This window comes from Pleurodeles waltl, chromosome 8, assembly GCF_031143425.1.
Source record: "Pleurodeles waltl isolate 20211129_DDA chromosome 8, aPleWal1.hap1.20221129, whole genome shotgun sequence".
Classification (NCBI taxonomy): domain Eukaryota; kingdom Metazoa; phylum Chordata; class Amphibia; order Caudata; family Salamandridae; genus Pleurodeles; species Pleurodeles waltl.
Window position 1 is genome coordinate 686,493,822 of NC_090447.1, and position 20,971 is coordinate 686,514,792.

Below are 20,971 nucleotides of genomic sequence, written 5' to 3' on the forward strand. Positions count from 1 at the left end.
CAGCTGAGTATCCATGCCTGGAGCTATGGACCGAGGAGGTTCAGGAGCAGGACCCGGCACTGCTGCCGCAACAGGAGATCCTACCAGAGTAGTAGCCTGATGGAAGGACAGGCACTCATGCCCAGAATCGCTGGTACCACACTCTCCTTGCCTAGTTTAGACACTAGAATAACTGGGGCCTGGTCATTCCTGATTTTCTTCAGAACTCGGGGCAGAAGTGGCATAAAGGTATAAAAGAATCCTATGCTCCACTCAATCTGGAATACGTCTCAGAGAAATAGAGCCTACTTGGAAACTACACTACTCAAAAGGTTTTGACACTGCACTGCACAATGGAGAAAAGATCTAGCCAGGGTTGCTGAAAGACGCCTGTGCCACTTCCGGATGTAACCGCCATTCGTGATAAGCCAGGTGCCTCTTGGAACAGACTCCCACCTTGGCCTGCATGTTGCAGTACCAAATAAAGGTGGTGGTGTTTGTGAGAACCTGAATCAACCTCCCCTTAATGGTCAGTAGAAAGGCCTTCAGCACCAGACGAATGACCCAAGATTCCAACAGGCTAATATGGAGGCATATCTCCTTTGGAGACCAGTGTCCTCTGATCTCCACCTCTTCAAAACAACCTTCATATCCCAAGCAATGATGCATCCATCAATACGATCTAATCTGGGACGGGAAGAGAAAGGGGTATGCTGCTGGTCCAACTGTGGTCAAGCAGCCACCACTGCAGGTCTATTGCAGTCTCCGCAGACATTTGGATGGAATCTGACATGGTTCTATGGTGCTGGGTTCAATAAGACTTAATTTAATTTATCGCCTTCTTGGAATGGCTATTTTCTACCACCCAAGCTTCTATCCTGTTGGAAGTTCATTACTTTCTAGTACTCCTGCTTATTGTTTAGGAGTACTTGCATACTTCCTATGTCTGGAATTCTTCGTCACCCATTACTGGCTACAAAATGTCACTTGCTCCTCCTCAGCAGGAGTACCTACTCATACCTTGCGCTCTATACCCACCCACTCTTCTTGACCTCTAAATGACCTAAGATCAAAACGGTGTAGATTATAAGATGCCATATAGACTTCTGCCTTGCTGCCATTATTGCAAATCAATTGAAGAGTGAACCATCATAGGTCTTTCTTTGGTCTGATGCACCTTCTCACATCTTATTCACAAGAGCAATTGTGCATTATTTTGAGCACATTCCGCATGACTACTGTTTGTTTTGTACTGCCTTTACAAATCAACTGAGTTAAATATAACTAGGTTATGGCTGGTTTTTAAAAATTATTACATGAATCGTGAATGTCTCAGAAACAAAATGCTATGTTTTTGTGAACAATGTACCATTGTGGAGAACGTATGAATCCACGGATTTATACAATTATTTCTTAAGAAGCAAGTCTATAGTGAACCAGTGTTGTGTTATATGTTATTGCCCCACTTTCCCTGTTCTAGCAAGATCGGGCACACCCTAAATTTAGTGTTTTTTGTTTTAACAGTTTCCAAAGAAAGATTGGCCCTGCAAAGGAGTTGTGTGACTTAGGCATGTCAATAGTGAACTCAAGTGATCTGTGGAGGCTCACCGTCATCTTGAGATGATCTACAACTGTCTTCGACAGGCTTACCTTCAACAGCCAGTAGAGGTGGGGGAAAACCTGAATCCCCTACCTTCAAAGGTGTGCTATGACTACAGTCATCACTTCTGTGAAACTCCGAAGGGCACTGGTGAGGCAGAAGAGGATCACAGGCCTACCTTAAACAGCAAGTAGCATCAGAGGACTGCAGGAAGGGTACATTAAAGTAGGCGTCCTTCTGTGGCAAAGTGAGTCAGTCAGTCCTCTGGATCCAGGACAGACAGAACCGGAGCCAATGTGAGCATCTTGAAACTGTCCTTCTGTAAGAAACTTTATGATTTTGTGAAAAAGCTACAAACAATTTGATCGCAAAAGGATGTGTGTGAAGTGCTCTTTCAGCTACAGAGTCTGGACTTGGGAAGCTGAATGGTCTGGTTAAGGAAGAACAAGACCACCACCTTGGGCAAGAACTCTGAATTGGTTCTAAGAACCACTCTGTACTGATGTACCTGGAAAAAAAGGTTCCTGTACTGTGAGAGCACGTAGTTGACTAATGAGAGATGTTATAGCTACTAGGGAGGGAACCTTCAAAGAGAGGAATACAGTGGCTCAAAAGGGGGCCCATATGTCTGGTGAGGACAACATTGAGATCCCAGACTGGGGCAGGAGGTACCCTTGGTGAAATGACACACTTAAGGCCCTCTATAAAAGCTTACATTACAGGAATTTCGCAAACGGGAGTATGCTCCCTTTCCGATTTTACAAATAAGCATATAAGCAGCAATAGTGGCTAAATGTAGCAGGAATGAAGTGTAGGCTAACCCCAACCTTTGGTAAGTGTTGTGAAGGTAATGTTTTGCACCTTAGGTGTATGAAGTTTATGGGGTCTGGAGTACAGCAGTGGACAAAACACTTCAATTTAGCTGCATAGCAGGTGCCTGAAGTGCGCCTAAGGGCTTCCCTGAGAATGTAAATGAACTTTTGGGATACTTTGATATAACTAAACTCTAAGACCTCAGGGGCCAAATTGTCAGGTTGGGCTGTCCGGTCTGGGTGTCTTAACTTGCCATGGTTTTGTGAGAGAAGGCACGGTCTTGTTGGGGAGCTTCTCACGGTGGGCAATGGACATTTCTAGAAGGGTTAAGAACCATGACTGTCTGGCCCATGCTGAAGCCACCAGGTAAGAGTGAGGGATGTTTGCTTGAGCTTCCTGACCACGTAAGGAATCAGTGGGAAAGGAGGTAAAGAGTATGCAAACATCTCTGACCAATTAATCCACAGAACATTGACCATTGGACAGAGGGTGTGGAAACCTGGTGGCCAAGCTCGGGCATTCTGCGTTTGCATGTGGCAAAATGGTCAGTGTTTGGGGTGCCCAACTTTAAAAGTAACTGAGCTGGATTTGATAGTGGAGTTTCACTCTTGTGCATGTTGCTGCGCCCTGCTTTACAAGTCAGTAAAGGCGTGGTCCACTCCTGAAAGATACCCTGCCAGGAGATGAACCTGCTGAAGTATGGTCCAGGGCCAGATTATAGGTAAAATATGATGATCATGTTGTCTGTCCACACAAGGACGACTTTGCCTTGTTTCTGCTAAAGAAAAGCTTTGAGAGCTAAATGAATGGCTAACCATTTAAAGTGGATGATGTGGAGACCTCTTTGAAGAGGTGGCAAGAGACTCTGGATTGTCATGTTGAGGTGTGCTCCCCAGCTGACTAGAGAGAAGTCTTTTGTAATGGTCACTTGGGGAATTGGGTCTGCAAAGGCCTGCCCTGCAACAGATTGTTGTTGTTCCATAACTGCAGCAAGCGATGGGTGCTGACCCTTACACCAACACTAGACGCTCCAAATGACCCTCTACTTGTGACCACTGGCCTGAGAGAAATTTCTGAAGTATATGTAGTCTGGCAGGGGGCACCACAGCAATGTATGATGCCACCATTCTTATTTGCCGCATTAAAGTGCAAACTGGAAGTGGACAGAGGGGCTGAAAAAGATGGAGAAGCTGCTGGAATACTTTACCTTTTTGGGGGCTGCATAAGGTTTTACCCACTACAGTGCTGAATACTGACAGTAGAAAGGGTTGAACCTGAAATAGGTTGAAGTATTAGTTTGTGGCACTGACTGTGAACCCCAGACTGTGCAGCAGACAGATTGCAGTCTGGGTGTGTGTTGGGCACTCCTGTCTTCTTGAGCTCTTAACCAGTCAATCATTGAAGAGGTTGAAGACACAAGCTACCACAGCTAAACATTTGGTAAAGACCTTTGGGGTCATCGTGGTGCCAAAGATTAGAACCTTAAACTGGTATTGTTGACCATTTCCCATGAAGTAGAGGTGCACCAATGAGGTAGATGGATCGGGATGTGAAAGTAGGCATCCTTCAGGTCTACTGCGTTCATGAAGTCGCCATGCTACAGTAGGGGGATGACAATCTGTAGGGTGTAGGATGACCAAGTGGAAGTGTTCTGACAGGATTTATCTTTTGAGAGGACAGAGGTTTGGGAATGGGTCTGAGGGATCAGTCATTCTTAGGAATGAGGAAGTAGAGGCCTATGCCCAGGTGTTTATGGCAACAGCTTTATAGCTATAGGGTGTGGGTGCGGTATAGAATGTTTGGTGGAGCTGAAATGAGCTCTAAGCAGTAGCCATGCTTGATAGGACACACCAAGTCTGTGCCGATTTCTCTTCAGTGGTGAAAGAACCATTGAAGTATTGCCCTGACAGTAGTTGTGGGGATTTGGTAGTACGGGTGAAAGCATACACAGTAAGTCAATTTTTGGCGGCACAGACTTCCTTACTAGGAAGTGCCTATGCCTCAGTCCTAGCAACTATTTTCCCTGATGAAACCCCATGTGAAGTTCCTTCCGCCCCGTTAGTAACCCTATTGATGCCTATGATAGGACTGGATGGGATCGGGGAAAGAGGCTTTTGAGCCCCCTCTTGGCTGTTGCTTCCAAAAGGAACCCCTTCCAGGGGGGAACCTGTAAGGCCCCCCATCATCTTAGTGATCTCGGTGTAATTCGTGATTTTCTTAAAGATGGTGTCAACCTACAGTCCAAAAAGATGTTCCCTGTTGAACTGCAGGTTGATGAGGTGTTGTTGCACCTCTGGCATGAAGCCACTCTGAGCCAGGAGTGGCTTCACATGATAACAGATGTTGAGCCCCTGGCTGCTGTGTATGCCACATCTAAAGCACCCTGGATGGTTGCATTAGAAGTGACCTTGTCATAATCCGCAATCTCTTCCCCCAAGTTTACGATATTGGTCTGGGCACTGCTAAAGACCACCATCTATCTCCTCCTAGAGGGCTCTATGAAATCTAGAGATCAAGCATATGGAATTGGTGATGCACAAATTCTTGGCAGCGCCTATGGCCACTCTTGTCCCTGCAGCATCTATCCGCTTGTTCTCCTTATCATGAGGAGGAGCGCCCCCCAGTTGCCTGAGCTGCTACTCTGTTTCTAGCAGAAGTGACTACTAAGGAGTCAGCTGGAACATGACCCCTGATGTAGAATAGATCATAGGGCGCACATTTGTACTTTTTCTTGAAGCAGAGTATGACCACACAAGATTAAACCTGGTCCTTGAAATTTTCAGAGGCAGACTGCAGGAAAATGCCACAGTTGGCATGGTTACCCCCTAACTTTTTGCCTTTTGTTGATGCCAGCTTTGATTGAAAGTGTGCAGGGGACCATGCTAACCAGGCCCCAAGCACCAGTGTCCTTTCCCTAAAACTGTACCTTTGTCTCCACAATTGGCACAGCCCTGGCACACAGTTAAGTTCCTTGTAAAAGGTACCCCTGGTACCAAGGGCCCCGTGGCCAGGGAAGGTCTCTAAGTGTTGCAGCGTGTATTATGCCACCCTGGGACCGCTCAATCAGCACATGCACACTGCCTCACAGCTTGTGTGTGCTGGTGGGGAGAAAGAGACTAAGTGGACATGGCACTCCTCTCAGAGTGCTATGCCCACAACCCTCTGCCTGTGGCATAGGTAAGTCACCCCTCTAGCAGGCCTTACAGCCCTAAGGCAGGGTGTACTATACCACAGGTGAGGGCAGAGCTGCATGAGCACTATGCCCCTACAGTGTCTAAGGCAATTCTTAGACATTGTAAGGGCAGGGTAGCCATACTGAGCACAGGTTCTGGGAGTTTGTCAAAAACGAACTCCACAGTTCCATAATGAGTACACTGAATACTAAGAAGTTTGGTAAGCTTCTCAGCACAATAAACCCACACTGATGCCAGTGTGGGATTTATTGAAAAATGCACACAGAGGGCATCTTGGAGGTGTCCCCTGCATACCAGCCCAATTGCTAGTGCTAGGCTGACCGGTCCACTAGAATCAGAGTAAGGCTCCAGAGACCCCTGAGGAGAAGGCACATGGGGTTGGAGATGTTGGAGGAGGTGAGGGTTGAGGGGGAGTAAAGGTGGGGGTGAAGGTGGGAGACAAGGAGGTCGTGGAGGAGGAGGAGGAGGAGGAGGAGGAGGGGGGAAAATACTGTCATTACGCCTCTTGCAAGGCAAAATGGAGAAGGGTGTCCAGCGGTGGGACTTCATCAAGGGCAAGCTCTAGTTTTTTCAGTTGAGTTTTCTCCCACGCAAGATCTTTCCTGTGCATGAGTGGATGATGATCCTCCTCTGACAATAATCCAGCTTGCGCTATATCCTCTCAAGGATAGGGCGTTCCTAGATGTTGACAGCAGAGGGTTCTGGCGCAGATGATGGCTGCTTCGTGTTAGTGATAATTTCAGCCTCAATGGTGGAGCCAATTTCAATGCATCATAGCAGAGAGAGATCCTTTAGCTCCGGGTCGGTTGAAGATCAAGGCCCCTGGAGCAGACTGAGGTGGCGAGGGCATCTTTGATTGCCACTTCTTCCTCCAAGAGCTCCTTCTCACCTGACTCAAAGACATCAGTCAACAAAGGACTGGCCTGGAAGGCAACGTGACTCAAAGCATGCTTCCTCCTCCTCTTCACTGCCAAGTCCTCATCAAAAATATTTGGCGTTTCAGAAGGGGACTGAGCAATCCTGTTGTGTGCCCATCATCTGTCTGAACAATGGCGCACAGTCGTTTTGCTGCAGAACACCAAGCAACAGTCACAGTGACTCTTATAATGCGCTGGCAAGAGGCAAAGATAGCAGAATGTGTACAGACCGTCCCAGGGCCATTTGGAATTACACTTGGAGCATCCAATGAAAGGTGTCCGTTCCATAACCTCAGGTGCATCATCATTCTTTGAAGGGTAACCTGGCGCAAGTGGTGGCCAAAGAGTCCCTAGGGCCAAGAGGCTTGTGCGCACAACGATTGACTGAAGGAATAGAATCAGCAACATTAGGGAATTCAAAGCAGCCTTCTTGCACCAGGGTGGAAGGCAATGGACTACGAGGCTACAAGGAAAACTGACAAATGTCTCTACCAGATATATCATTACCGAAGGTAAGTAACTTATACATCTGGTAGAGACTTCTGCCAAGCTGCCAAGATTACATCACAGCCTTTGGGTGGAAGGTCAAAAGCCATCAACTACCGCCGCTCAATCTCCATGCATGAAGCCAGAGACTGGACAGATTCGGGTGAAGAACCGTCCCCTTCTGCAGCAACAGAAGATCCTCCCGAAGGGGCAGTCTGAGTGGAGGGTCTGTGGCCATGCTCAATAGCTCTGGATACCATACTCTCCGTGCCCCGTCCAGAGCCACAAAGATAACTTGGCCCGGGTCTTCTTGAGAACTGTGGACAGAAGTGGTATAGGCAGAAGGGTGTAAAGGAGGCCAGAGTTCTCTGAACAAGTGCCGCCTTGGAAACTCCAACGCACAAAACAGCTGACTTTGCGCATTCTCTGCGGATTCGAACAGATGTAACCAAGGCTCTCCCCCCACTGCTGAAAGAGACCTTGCACCCTGATGCTGCACCCACTGGAACTTCAGGTCCCACTGCAGGGCCTGCATATGCCATCTGGCATGTGTCACTAACAGGATGGAGGAGGCCATGAGGCACAGCAGCCTCAGCGTCAGTCTCACCGAAACCCAAGATAGAGGCTGAAAGATCAGATTCATAGCCTGAATATCCTGGACTCGCTTTTTGGGAGGATAGAACCTAAACTGCACTGTGTCCAGAACAGCTCCGATGAAAGGGAGGGTCTGAGAGGTAGACAGGTGTGGCTTTGACACGTGTATAGTGAACCCCAGTGTGTGCAGGAAGTTTGCCGTAGTCTGAACATTGGAGATGACTTTCTGGGGCGAGTCCACCTCCAACAGCCAGTCGTCGAGGTAGGGGACGACAAACTCCTGACCTGCGCAGATGAGCTGCAACCACTGACATCACTTTTGTGAACACCGACGGGTGCTGGTAAGGCCAAAGGGGCGCACGGTAAATTGAAAGTTCTTGTGACCTACCACGAATCTTAGGTAATGTCTGTGGGCAGGCAGAATCGGAATACGGAAGTAAGCGTCTGGCAAGTCTAACGCTACCATCCAGTCTTCTGGGACCAAGGCAGACAGGACCTGAGCCAGGGTGAGCATTTTGAATTTCTCCTTCTTGAGGACGAGATTGAGGGCCCGAAGGCCTAGGATAGGACGTAAGCCCTTGTCCTTTTTGGGCACCAGAAAGTAGTGGGAATAACAACCACAAACTACTTCTGGCACAGAGACCCTCTCTATGGTTCCCTTGGCCAAGAGAGCGGCGGCTTCCTGGCCGAAAACTGCCAAATGATCCTCCTGGAAACGGCTGAATGATGGAAGCATTGATGGTGGGGCAGGGAGTAGCCCCTTCAAACAATCTGCAAAACCCACCTGTCCGTAGTGATGGATTCCCATTGGGGCAGGTGATGGCGAATCCTGCCACCAACTGGATCAGAGTGAGGGGACGTCTAGGAGGGTTTGGAGGATACAGCAGGGGCAGGGGTGAACTGGGCATACCTCTGGTTCCCTGTTCCATGCCCACGTGGGATTCCGTGTTCCCGGCAATGCAGTGGCTGAAGAGCATGGGTGGTACAGTGGTTGGGAAAGGGATGCAACAGGGAGCCCCTTCCGTGGCAAATGCCAGACTTGTGGGGACGAGGGGCAGTGGCGAGGCCGAGGGACCAAGCCACAACCCAGAAGTCCTTGAACCTCTCCAAAGCGGAGTGCGCCTTGTCTCCAAAGACCCCAGGAGCCATCAAACGGCATGTTCATAAGAGTCTGTTGGACATCCCCTGAGAAACCAGATGTACGTAACCAGGCGTGGTGCCTCAAGGCCACCATCGTCGCGACTGATCTACCTAGAGAGTCAGTTGTGTCTAGCCCACATCGGATAGTGAACTTTGCCGCGTCTCTCCCATCAGTGACAGCTTGGGAGACCATTGCACAGGACTCCTCCAGTACCTGCGGCAGAACCAGCGCGACTGTATCCCACAGAGTGAGTAGAACGGGCCAAAAAGGCATCCGGTGTTCACTGACTGCAGCGTGAGACTGGCGAAAGAAAACATCTTCTCCCCAAATTGTTCCAGTCATTTTGATTCCCGATCCGGGGGTGTGGAAGGGAATGCGCCAGAAGAGGAGGATGCCTGGATGACAAGGCTCTTGGTCGTTCGGGCCGACCAATGGCGGCGTGCAAGTGCCTGTTCACAAGAGCTCCTGTGTTGTGTCTGGACCACATACCCAAAAGGATATTGGTGAGGGCTTCATTGAATTGAAGAAGGGGCTCGGATGTGGAGGCCCCCAGTTAAAGCACCTCTGGCAAGAAATTAGACCTGTCCTGAACAGTAGGCAGCTCAAGGCTGAGGACCTCAGCCACCCTACTGACAGCCAAGGAATAAGTTGCTCCCTCCGCCGTAGCCCCGGTAGGAGGAGACAGCATACCAGTGTGCTGAGAGGTATCCAGACCACTGGCCTCCCCCAACTCCTGTGCCCAGTCTAAGTTAGGGTCATCCTGGTATTCATAAGTGTCCAGGGACCCCTCCAATCCTTCCCCGAATGTGAACCCATAAGAATAAGGGTCTGAACCCAACCTGGGGTGAAGAGGCCCCGTCGAAGACTGAGGCAGCAGCAGCCGATGCAGGTCCGAGTCACCTGGATCAGGTTGGGCACTACCAACGTTGGGAGCGTTGATAATCGAACCGGCACCGGGGAAGGTCTCGATGGTATGACCAGCACCGGTGCAGACCGGAGAGCAGATCCGGAGGGGACTTCGGTGGCCAGAGCCGGAGCAGAACTCGAAGACTCCCCAACCGAACCCCTTGGGCCTGAAGGCACCGTAGCAGGGTCAGACTGCCCAAATGCCCACATGGCCTCATACAATTTCTTTAATTGGGGAGGGGTCCTGGAGTGGACCCAAAAGCAGGTTCCGAAGGCAGAGGCCTTGAGTGTTGACTCTTCTCCCCCGTCGCATCAGCCAAGTGACAGGGTGAAGTCAAAGGATGACAGGATTTCTTCGACGACTTCTTACCATGACCTGAAGTCTTTGAAGATGACAAGTGGTGGTAGCTCTGTAACCTGTCTCAAGACCTTCCCCACGAGCGAGACCGGGACCTATGCGGAGTCGAGGGCCGGGACACCATAAGCTTGAGGGACCGGTCCCTCAAGGACTTCGGGTGCATGGCCCGGCACTCGGAGCACGACTTCGGGTCATGGTCGCGCTCCCGGCACCACAAACAGACCCGATGCATATCTGTCACCGACATCATGGAGTGACAGTCCTCACATGGTTTGAAGCCAGTCTTCGGGGACATCCCTCGACGCACCAAAAACCTCACAAAAAGCTGACAAAAGGGTCGAAGTCCATCAAAAAGAGACCAAGGGTAGCACTCTCCGGATCAGCACGTGGCACGGAAAGGAAAGAACGGACGTCACTGCACTGTGGCGGTGTCTATGTCCTACTCCCGATGTCATCACCGCGACTACGACGCCAGCGTAGTCAACTGATGCCACCTACCGACGTGCAAGTGTATTGCTCGAAGAAAAAAAATCACTGGATCCATTCTGACACCTGAGGGAAAATTCTAAGGTAAGGAGTCAGCAACTAGAAGTCTCTATCAGAACTCCAAAAGGTTGTACTGCTGTGAATATGGAGCTAAGTAGTTGCTGAAAATCAGGGCACAACTACTGCTTTAAAAAATAAATGAGCTTTCACAGCTTAAAGTTATTTACGATTGTGTCTGAGAAATCTGTGACAGCAAGAAGAATAAGGTACATATGGTTCAGGAAATGGGTTTCAACAGGCATGCACACTTCTCACAATGCTAATGCAAAAGAAAAAAGTCTGGGCAGTTTCTTATTGATTGATTTCCTCATTACCATTATTTCAGAGCAGTTCAAAGAAATGCTTTTGCTCTGGTAGAATGAGCAAATAGGTCTTTCAAAGGATGTGTCTTGACCAATCCGTAGTAAATTTTGATACATGGGACAACCATCTAGAGAAGGTTCTCTTCTGCACAGCTTTTTAAGTCTTCATCTGAGAAAACCCCAAAAAGAGCTGATCATCCATCCTATAGTCCTTGGTACGATGAATGTAAAAGCTCAGAGATCTTTGGGTCCACGTGATAAATTCTCTCTAACTCTTTAGATGGATGAGGTCGGGCCAAGAAGGCTGTCAGGGTAATGGACTCTCCTATGTGAAAAGCATGAAAACTTTCAGGAGAAATGCTGCTTTAGTCCTGAGCACTAAGTTGTCCAAGAAGATGGGACACAGTTGCTTAAAAGGCAGTGCCTGTAGTTTACACGCATAACAAGCTAACATTATCGCTATGGGAGCAATGTCTCTAAGCTAGGTAAGCGTAGGTGGTAGTTGAGCATTGGCTCAAATGCAGTGCACGAGAGAAGTGAGGATCAGATTGAGGTCCCACCTATGTATCAAAATACATTGGCGGGAAAATATGGGTCAGCCCTTTTAGAAAACACCTCATAACAGGTGATTTGAATAAAGATGGCCGATTGGATGAACGTAAAAAGCCTGAAAGTGGTGATAATATCCCTTATGCCTGATGCCAGTGTGTTTAGACTGTAGTTCACTGGGATCCTGCTACCCAGGACCCCAGTGTCTGGGCTCTCTCTTCAGAATTTGGTTTCTAGTAAACTTTTTACATTCCAATTGCCATACTGGTGCACCTATGAAAGTCCCTAGTATATGGTACAAGGGCATTGGTACACCAGGGAACCCCCATAGGCTGCAGTATGTATTGTGCCACCCATGGGAGCCCATGCAAACTGTGTCAGCAGGCCTGACATTGCAGCCTGTGTGAAATGGTGCATGCAACTTTCACTTAAGATACAAGGCTTGCCTTATATCCTGGCCACTGCACTTAGACACTGTAAGTCACCACTATGGCAGGTCCTTCAGCCCAAGGGCAGGGTGCATGTCCCAAAGTGTGATGGTACCCTTGCATGAGAGGGTACCCCCTACAAACCACAGACTCCATTTCCTGGGCTTTGTGAGTGCTGGGAAGCCATCTTAAGGTATGTAGTGGACACTGGTCAACACGAGTGGTCCAACTACATACTGGCTTCTCCAAACCTAGGCATGTTTGGTATCACACATGTTGGAATCATGCAACCGCACTGATTCCAGTGCTAGCTACATGATCCCTTGTGCTCGGAGGATCCCTCAGTTCTGCATATGCAGCCTTACGGGGTCTGGTTGCCAGGACATGCTGCTGCCAACCTCAGACACTGTTCTACTATCGTGCTGGTGAGCCTGGCTCAGGCAGAGGAAGGCAGAACAAAGCATTTACTGCAAGGGAAAGGTGTGAACAACTCCCCCTGTGTATTAGGTGTCTAAGGGCTGGGGTGGGATGGCCTCTGAGCGCCACCAGACTGTTTTGAAGGGCACATTTGGTACCCTCCTTATATAATCCGGTATGCACCAGTTCAGGAACCCCCAGTTCCCGCTCCAGTGCAAAACTGCACAAAGAGGGGAGTGACCACCCCCTTGTCAGGCTCCTCTGCTAGGGAGGAACACAGAGCTCTGCGAGGTGGCCACTTGAATCTGCCATCTTCAAAATAAGATATGCAGAGGCCCCGGGGAGCATCTGACTGCTTAGGCCAGGTAGATGACGTCCCTGACCGCCTCTGATAGGTGGGTCACTTCAGAGAGTGACCAAACCCCTTTTAGGGTTACTAAGGGCTTCCCCAAGGGTGGGTCCTCAGATTTGCCGAGCAATACTATACAAAGCACTCTCTACAAGACATCTGCTCCTGGCCTGTGGAACCACCGCTGGTCGGCTGTGGAGTGTATTGAGGGTGTACCAGTGGACTTGGACGCAGCCACATGTCTATTAGGGGTTGTTACGACACAAAAGGGTAAGAAAATGGAATGGAAAAATATTCAAATGGCCCTGCTTGCGAAACAGCAAATTGCCATTTCATGGATGAGCCCGTTAGGGCCCATAGAACAGGCATGAATCAAAGATGTGAATGAAGATGTGAATGAATGGGCAGTGACAGAAGAGATGCAGTGGCTCTGTCAGTGTAGGAAGGATGAGCATGCAGAGGAAGATTTGCTAACATGGAGGGGAATCCTTAAGAGGCTCAAAGAGTTCTCTACAGACAACAGGCAGGGTTAGGGATATACAGGCAGCCATGGGAGTGGTGCACATATTTGGTTGAGAAGGCTTAACAGACGATTATTCATACTGTAATGTTCATACTGTAATGTTGTGTAATGTTGTGAAAACACTAGTCCCTTTGTACAGAATTACTGCTGTTTTAAGACATGTTTGGGATGATGGCTCATCTGTTTGAATTTGCTACAGTGTTTATAATGTCCTAAATGAGTTAAAACAAAAAATCTTACATAAACTACGGAGGGGTAGATCTTCTCTTGAATCAGCACTGGCTGGCACGGAAAGAACTGATGTCAGCGCGTCTGGGTGGAGCCTATATAGGAACCGCGATGATGTAGATGGACACAGAGCGATCAACGCCACTTACCGGCAACGCAAGGGTATTGCTCATGAAAAATCTTCCAGATCCAGTCTGACGCCTGGGGAGAATTCACAGGTAAGGAATCTGCAACTAGACAGCCCTATCAGATATTCTTTATTGGCTTAAAATGAATAACCATAAAAGATACAATCAAAAATAACATTCCAGACAACATTAACATATAAATATATAAGAAGGATACAAAAATTAACAAAAAAGCCAAGAGGCATACAAACGTAAAAATGAATTTTGAATTTACCTTTTAAGTGGAGTCCATAAGCTGGATGAGGGCCAGGCTTCCAGAAGCTTAACTAGGCTACTTAGAAAACACCCAACATTCACACATGTATAAACGTCCTTAAGCATTAAAAGATACAACAGTGCAGGCCTCACTTTTTTAAATTTAAAAACCTTTAAAATTGGTAATAATATTTGCCTTGGAACATTATAAAATAGATATAAAAAAAAAAAGACAAAATGGGTGACAGTCTGTGCAGGAATATTGTCACACTCACAGGGTTCAAGGGAACCAGTAGCGGACTAATCCTTGCGGCGGAAACTACTAAGATGTAGGAAATCACTGAATCTAAACCTTATTAAAAGCTAGTGATGACACACATTAATCGCCCAAGTCAAGTAATGCTCAATTAAAGTTAGTTTTTATCAAGCAATGAGAAAAAACGTCAGGTTTCTGGAATTCAAAGCCTTCCCTAGCAGCAGTGGTGTGCCCTAAAAATTATTTTTCACCTAGATATTATCAGCCTTAGTTACCTTGTCCAGACATAAAAACAGACTCAGACAGCCAAAGAAAGCAAACTGGGTACTTAATGAAATTCAACCAAGGGACCGATCTAACATTATCCAGAATAAGACAATCCCCAGTGATCAATTTAGTCAGGGTTGGCTTACTCTTGTACCATGTCAAGATCCACTGTAACAGAGGTCTTAATCTAATGGCATTCAGGATATGCTTAAGGCCCAACTACTCATGGATAACATAAGTTGTGGTACTTTGCGGGAAGCCCAGCAGGCATCTGATGAACTTGTTCTCCTCAAGGTGAATAACAAAGCAGTCCCAGAATCCCCATATATCACTGCCATAACATGTTGCAGATGAACAAGTTACTTACCTTCGGTAATCCCTTATCTGGTAGAGACAATATCTAGTTGCAGATTCCTTACCTTTGAGTTTCGCAGGCAACAGACTGGATCTGGAATGTTTTCTGTGAGCAGTACCCCTGTGCGCAGGTAGGTGGGGTCGATCGGCTCCGCAAAATGTCATCAGCGTCGTCCACATAAGAAGTGATGGCTGCATCACCTATATAGGTGCTACCAGGGTGCGCATGCATTAGTAACTTCACAATTTTCCACACCAGGAGCACCTATGAAGTGCACGGACACTGTGGTGTCCAAACTAGGGCCCTGAAAGGGAGTATCCTTAACCCTGTCTGCAGATGGGGGAGGATGGATGGGTCGGTAAGGAATGTGCGGCTACATATTGTCTCTACCAGATAAGGCGTTACTAAAGGTAAGTCATCTGATAGAGACTTCTAGTTGCAGATTCCTTACCTTAGAATAGATACCCAAGCAATACCATCCTCGTTGGTGGACTGCGTACAAATTCTAAACTAGAAAGTCCTGCAACACCAAACAGGTGAAATGTCCATCCCTGTGGACCTGACTGTCCAGGCAGTATTGTTTGGTAAACGTGTGCAAGGACTCCCACGTTTCTACCTGACAGGTGTTACAGGACTGGGACTCCACATCCTAAAGCAGCTGTCGCAGCTTTGGCTCTGGTGGAATGAACCCGCAAGCCCTCAGGGGCTTGATTCTTGGCCAATGCATAGCAGATTTGGATGGAGAGAATGAACCAACGAGAGATTGATTGCTTCTGCACTGCCCGACCTTTCTTCGCACCAACATACCCCACGAAGAGTTGGCCATCTTTCTGGAACTCTTGTGTGATCAAGGTAAAATGACAACACTCTTTTTAGGTCCAAACGATAAAGTCGCTGCTCTTCTTTAGCGGGATGCCGAGGAGCATAGAAAGCGGATAATGTGACAATTTAGCTCACATGAAATGGTGTCACCACTTTCTGGAGCAAAAAGACCGTACTGCATTAATATTAGAACATTGGAATGCTGGGGGCTCCATTGAAAACAATGGAGTGCTGCGGGCTTTTACTGGCCGGTAAAAGCCCGCAGAGCCAACATTCCAATGTTCACTTTGTTCACATCAGCAGCTGTGAACAAAGCCTCACGGAGCCCGAGGGGATTTTAATCCCCTCGGGCTCCGTGAACATTTTTTTTTTAATAGAACATTCTGCCCTGAGTGGCAGAATGTTCTAATAGCCTTAGAACCCGCCGTAGCGGGCTCTACCGGCTATTAAAGTCCCTCTCCCTTGTTAAATGCCCTCGCCTTCGGCTCGGGCATTTAACGCGGGGAGCGGGCCTTTAATAGCCGGTAGAGCCCGCTACGGCGGGTTCTAAGGCTATAGTATCGACCTGAGCACTAGGTATGAACAGGTTCACAGACTGGATTAATAGATTAGCCTGACCCCCTTGGATTGTATTTTCAAAGTGAGCAGTCAGGGAGTTATCTTTCCAGTTCAGGCAGGTTGGGAGCCTGGACACCATTTAAAAATAAACAGTCTGGTGTCAGGATTGCCTTCCTTGCTGTATAAATGGGCTCTGCATATTTGGAATTGTCAACCGGGAATGAATTTAGTGAAGGTACGGAGCAAGTTTGACTTTGTGTTTGAGAGTATTAATTGAAGTGCCAATTTAGTTCAAAATATGGGAAAAATATGAGTGTTACCTGCTGGCTAGAAAAGCATGTCGTGTAGCACTCACTAAGCAAATTTTGAGTGTATGTGATAAATATTAATTTTATTTTGTCAGTCATGGCAGTACAACATAAACAGCAAATGCTATTTAAATTAGTACAAGTACTATTTAAAGGACACCAAAAGGTAATAAAAATGCACTAAATTAATTACTTTCTCAATCAGCATAATGCCGATTACGATGAAATTATGTTCCTCATTAACCCTAAAACCCAGGAAATAAAGTATTTGATGATGTCTACTGTATTTAAAAAAGAAAATATGATGTTCCCAATAAGTCTACAGCTGTCCACACTTAACACATGTGACCTTATTTAAAGGGAGAAAACGGATTTATGTTAATTTGTGAAAGAGCATGCGCGGAAACTGTGACGTAATAAATGAGGCTTGTGTGTATGCGATGTGGATATTGCCTTTTAGGAGTAGAAGTGGGTAAGATGGAAGGAATTTTAGGATGGTAGACACTTTTGTGACTACATCTGGTTGAACGGCTCATGCATATTTCTGTGCTTCCACATTCTGCCAATAGTCGCCAAAATCGCATACCTAATGTGTTCCGCCCTAGCTAAGGACTCAATAAAAAGCCAGTCGTTCCTTGAGACGATGTATTGCTCACTGACTTTCATGACAACGTGCCAAAACATTCATTAAAAGTCTACATTTTTCTACCAGTTTAATCCACATAAATGGAAGGTATTGTTATGTCAATAACTGTGATTTAACAATTCAACTGCAAAAGTATGTTGGACATTGATCATGATTTTGCTGTACAAATCCTAACATTTTGCGTTGTTTCCTATGCGATGCACTGTTTTTAGAAGGAGTAACTACGATTCCAAACAGCATGCAACTGGCTAGATTTAAAGTGACAACCAGCAAAGCAATTTTCAGCCCAAAGAGAATACTTGTCAGAAACAATCAGAAAGTGACTGCATTAACATGGCAGGAGACAATTCCTGTGCTAGGATGTTTCCTTTCTCGTTGCTGAGGCTTGCCTAGGAATACATTCATACACGCTACTTAAAGCCCTCAATCTCTGGTCAACTTTCATGCTCTAGCTTAAAGGCCAACGATTCCTTTAAAAAAACAGATCACCTTTCATCGCCTTCAACAGACATGAACGCCATTCTACAGCTAATTAAGCATAGCATGACAAGGCCAGCGTCTGTAAGCAGCAGACACGTGTGTGCCATCAGCAGGTGAATCTGCTTTTCTAAGCATTCTTCGATACTAAGTACCTGTGACAGGGGTCAGAGAATACTAAAAATTGGAAGAAAAAAAAACAATATAATGGACAGTGACATAGTACTGTGCACTTGAAAGCACTAAAAATACAACAGTCACTGCTTATTCTAACTCCCTTCATCTTTAAGTAGTAGAAATAAAGGACATTGACATTTGGGGGGGGGCTAAAAATTGGAGGTAAAGTAAATATCCTAACCACAGTTCTTTAATGCTGCCTTTGAAAGGTTCGATTTCTATCAAAATCAGCTAAAAGTCACATGAGGTGAGAATGTAAAGGAGTCAGACAACAAAACAACTTGTTATATATTTTTCAAAACTTTTCACTGCATATTTTACAATCTGAAGATAAAATCTGGCAAACTAAAGTCTGAGGCAGAATAAATCGTAAAACACCAGCATGTTACCAACCTTGTTTCCAAGCTTGAAAACCTCTTCTAGGTTTGTGCTGTTCGTGTTGATCATTATGGAATCAGTGTCACCGTAAATAACCTCCAGGTTCATCTAAAAAGAAAAAACACAGTAATGCTTAGAAAACATAATAAATGTAGCTAATTAAACTGATAATTTACATTTTAAATGATGAATATGCAAAAGAAATGATGTTCCACCATTGCGGACATTATCTGACACCCAATCATACAAGTTACTTACCTTCCATAACGCTTGCTCTCTATCTAGCTAGCCGCCTGGTACGGTGGTGAATGGCAATGCTGGTGCCTACGGCCTGCCCGATGGAATCGGTGGAGGCCAAGCCACAACGAATCCTGAACTTGGCTGCATGACGACAGTCTTGAATTGCCTGAAACAGTATAGGGCCAAGATCTTTGGGCACACCAAACACGTTTGCCAAATGTGCGTGGCACCATGAGGCTTTCCTGTGAGGAGTGATAAGAAAGAAAATCCAAGTCACCAGGGGCAGGGGTTATGGCACCTGGCAATTTGTCTATTGGCTGGTGGGCCACAGCAAGGTTTAGGCCAAGCCCTCAATAAGATAGTGCCAGCGCCTTGCTAAAGGGAAGTAGGGGCTCAGAAGATGTTTGCCCTGGTTGGAGGGCTTCCGTCCGAACATTAGCTGTAACCTCCAAGGTGGGGACCTGCAGATCAAGAACTTCGGCCACCCTATGCATCACTATAGTGTAGGACGTGGGTTCCTCCCACCTGGAGGGAGTCTTGGCCCCTTTAGGCTCAAAAGCATGCCAGTGGGAATCAGCAGGGATCCAAAGAGCCGGAGCACAGCTGTGTGACCTCTTCTGTCTGACACAGCATGGCTGAAGGCCCGGAAACTCCGGTTGTGTGGGAACAAGTGGCAGGATCAACTCCGAAGTTGGTTGCCTTCCAGAGAGAGATTGGAAAAGGTGTCACAACCCCTGTGCTTTGTCAAGTGGCTGGGAGTGCCAAGAGGGAGCGGAATCCTGTTTTGATTTTTTGTTTCTTACTCTTATCTGAGGATTTGGGGCATGACAAAGACCTCTGGACCAGTTCCATCGACTCCAGGAACTGAACCAGGACTGAGAGTGGGCCTTGGACACAGTGGGGGACTTGGAACAGTCCCATCGCAGAGTGTTAAAAATGCTTTGCTTAAAGTTAAGCCTTGCACTCCCTGATGGCCTTTAGGTTCATAGATGCACAGTCACCGCAGGCCTTGGAGTTGTGGCTCGACCCTGGGCACCACAGGCACACCTGATGGGGATCTGCCAGACATTTGTTTGCGTCAGTCCCTATAGGGCATGGAACCTGTCATTTTAGGGGGCATCTCTTGCACACTCTAAGAAATCCTGTCGAAAGCTATGAAGGTAAATGTCTTAGAAAAACAAAAGTTTGAGATCCATGTTTGTTAGGCTGGAATGAAAAGAACTGATGCCAGCGTGTAGGAGTGGCACACATATAAGCCTTGAATGTCATTTCTGGAGAGCAACTGTGCGCATGTGGAGCTGCAAGGTGCCACCTTTCTGCATGCTGAGGTACTGCTGAAGTTTCCAGATCCAATCTTATGCCTGAAAAATTCAAACAGCGAGAAACATGCTGGCAGGCTGTCACATTCAGAAATATAGAATTAGTGAAAAAAGAATTTCATATTAGTAAAGTCCTGCCTGCATGCCGACTGCTTTTGCTAGTGCCTGAGGTCAGACCAATACACGCTTCAGCTACCCCTTGCACATAAGTAGTTCTGCATTAGCTAGCTGTCAGGTGCTAGATTTACCGATATAAAAAAGTGTGCTAAAAGGGACAAAAAGGATGCTAGTCTTATGTATGAATGAACTTATTCTCAGAATGATGATCCTTTAGTAAGTTTGAAGCCTCAAAAGTATTAGTCTGTTAATCAATTTTCTACAGTCAGCGACTGGGCAGGATTCTATGGCTGGTACCTCATATTTCTGAGTCACTGTTGAGGATGACTTTGGTGTAACATGGCTGAACAAGCACACTGCATGTATATCTGGGGATATGCACTTTTTCACCATGCATATCATAGTAAAAGATCATGCAGCAGAGATAGTTACCAGAAGGCCTTTCTCCCATATATGGGGAAGAATTTGAGTTGCATTCACTTATCTTTTGGGCTTGCCTCAAACAAAAAAGGAATCACTTTTTGATGGAGGCTGGATTTCAGGAACTTTGAGAAATCTCTCTCCAGTATAAAGTTATATTGTATTATAATAGTATTGTATTACAATAGTACTTATATAACGCTTACTACCCCTGACGAGGCTGCGAAGCGCTTTTCGGCGAGTAGCACGCTACTCCGAAACCCAAAAGGAATTAGTGGTGGATTAGTATAGGGAAATATGAGTACAGTTTTAGTGTTATTATGAGTTAATTTGAGCCACGGATATATGAGTCTGTTCGTTGGATTGACTGGAGTAATGGAGAGGTAGAGGAGGTAAGAATCCAGGAGTGTTAATTGGTAGTTTATTGTAATAGGATAAGGCTTGGGATGAGTAAAGGGGGAAATGGAGGAGGAAAGAGTCTGTGGAAAGGGTTAGGGAGATCATAGTAGCAGGAGGGGTTTTGGATGAGTCAAAGGTGAGATAAATGAGGGAGAATTTAGTAGGGTTGTTTTGGAGATCAAGGTAGTAAACTGAGGTTTGGGTGAGTTACATGTGGGACAGGAGGGAAGAACTTAGGCAGGGTTATTTAGAAGATGAAAGTAGTAGGATGGGTTTGGGATGAGTCAGAGTGGGGATGGAGGATAGATTGATAGAGACATGACATATGGTGAGGGTAGACAAAGTAAAGCGTATAAGAGAAAATAGAATTGTTTTATTTATAATTTTATTTATATACATATACACATTTTTAGCATTATTTTTATTTGTTCATTATTATTATTAATACATTTTGTAATTTACTTATTTATAATGTGAATTTTATTTATAGATATTTTATATTTATTCAATTTTTTCTAG

General features: G+C 46.4%; 1 protein-coding gene across 1 annotated transcript in view; it reads right to left on the reverse strand.

Moving 5' to 3' along the window:
• POLA1 (DNA polymerase alpha 1, catalytic subunit) overlaps window positions 1-20,971 on the reverse strand; it is a 1,729,782-nt gene that overhangs the window by 876,526 nt on the left and 832,285 nt on the right. Inside the window, exon 28 of the mRNA XM_069204808.1 lies at window positions 17,973-18,065. Coding sequence (XP_069060909.1) covers window positions 17,973-18,065 — 93 coding nt within the window. The remainder of the gene's footprint in view (window positions 1-17,972; window positions 18,066-20,971) is intronic.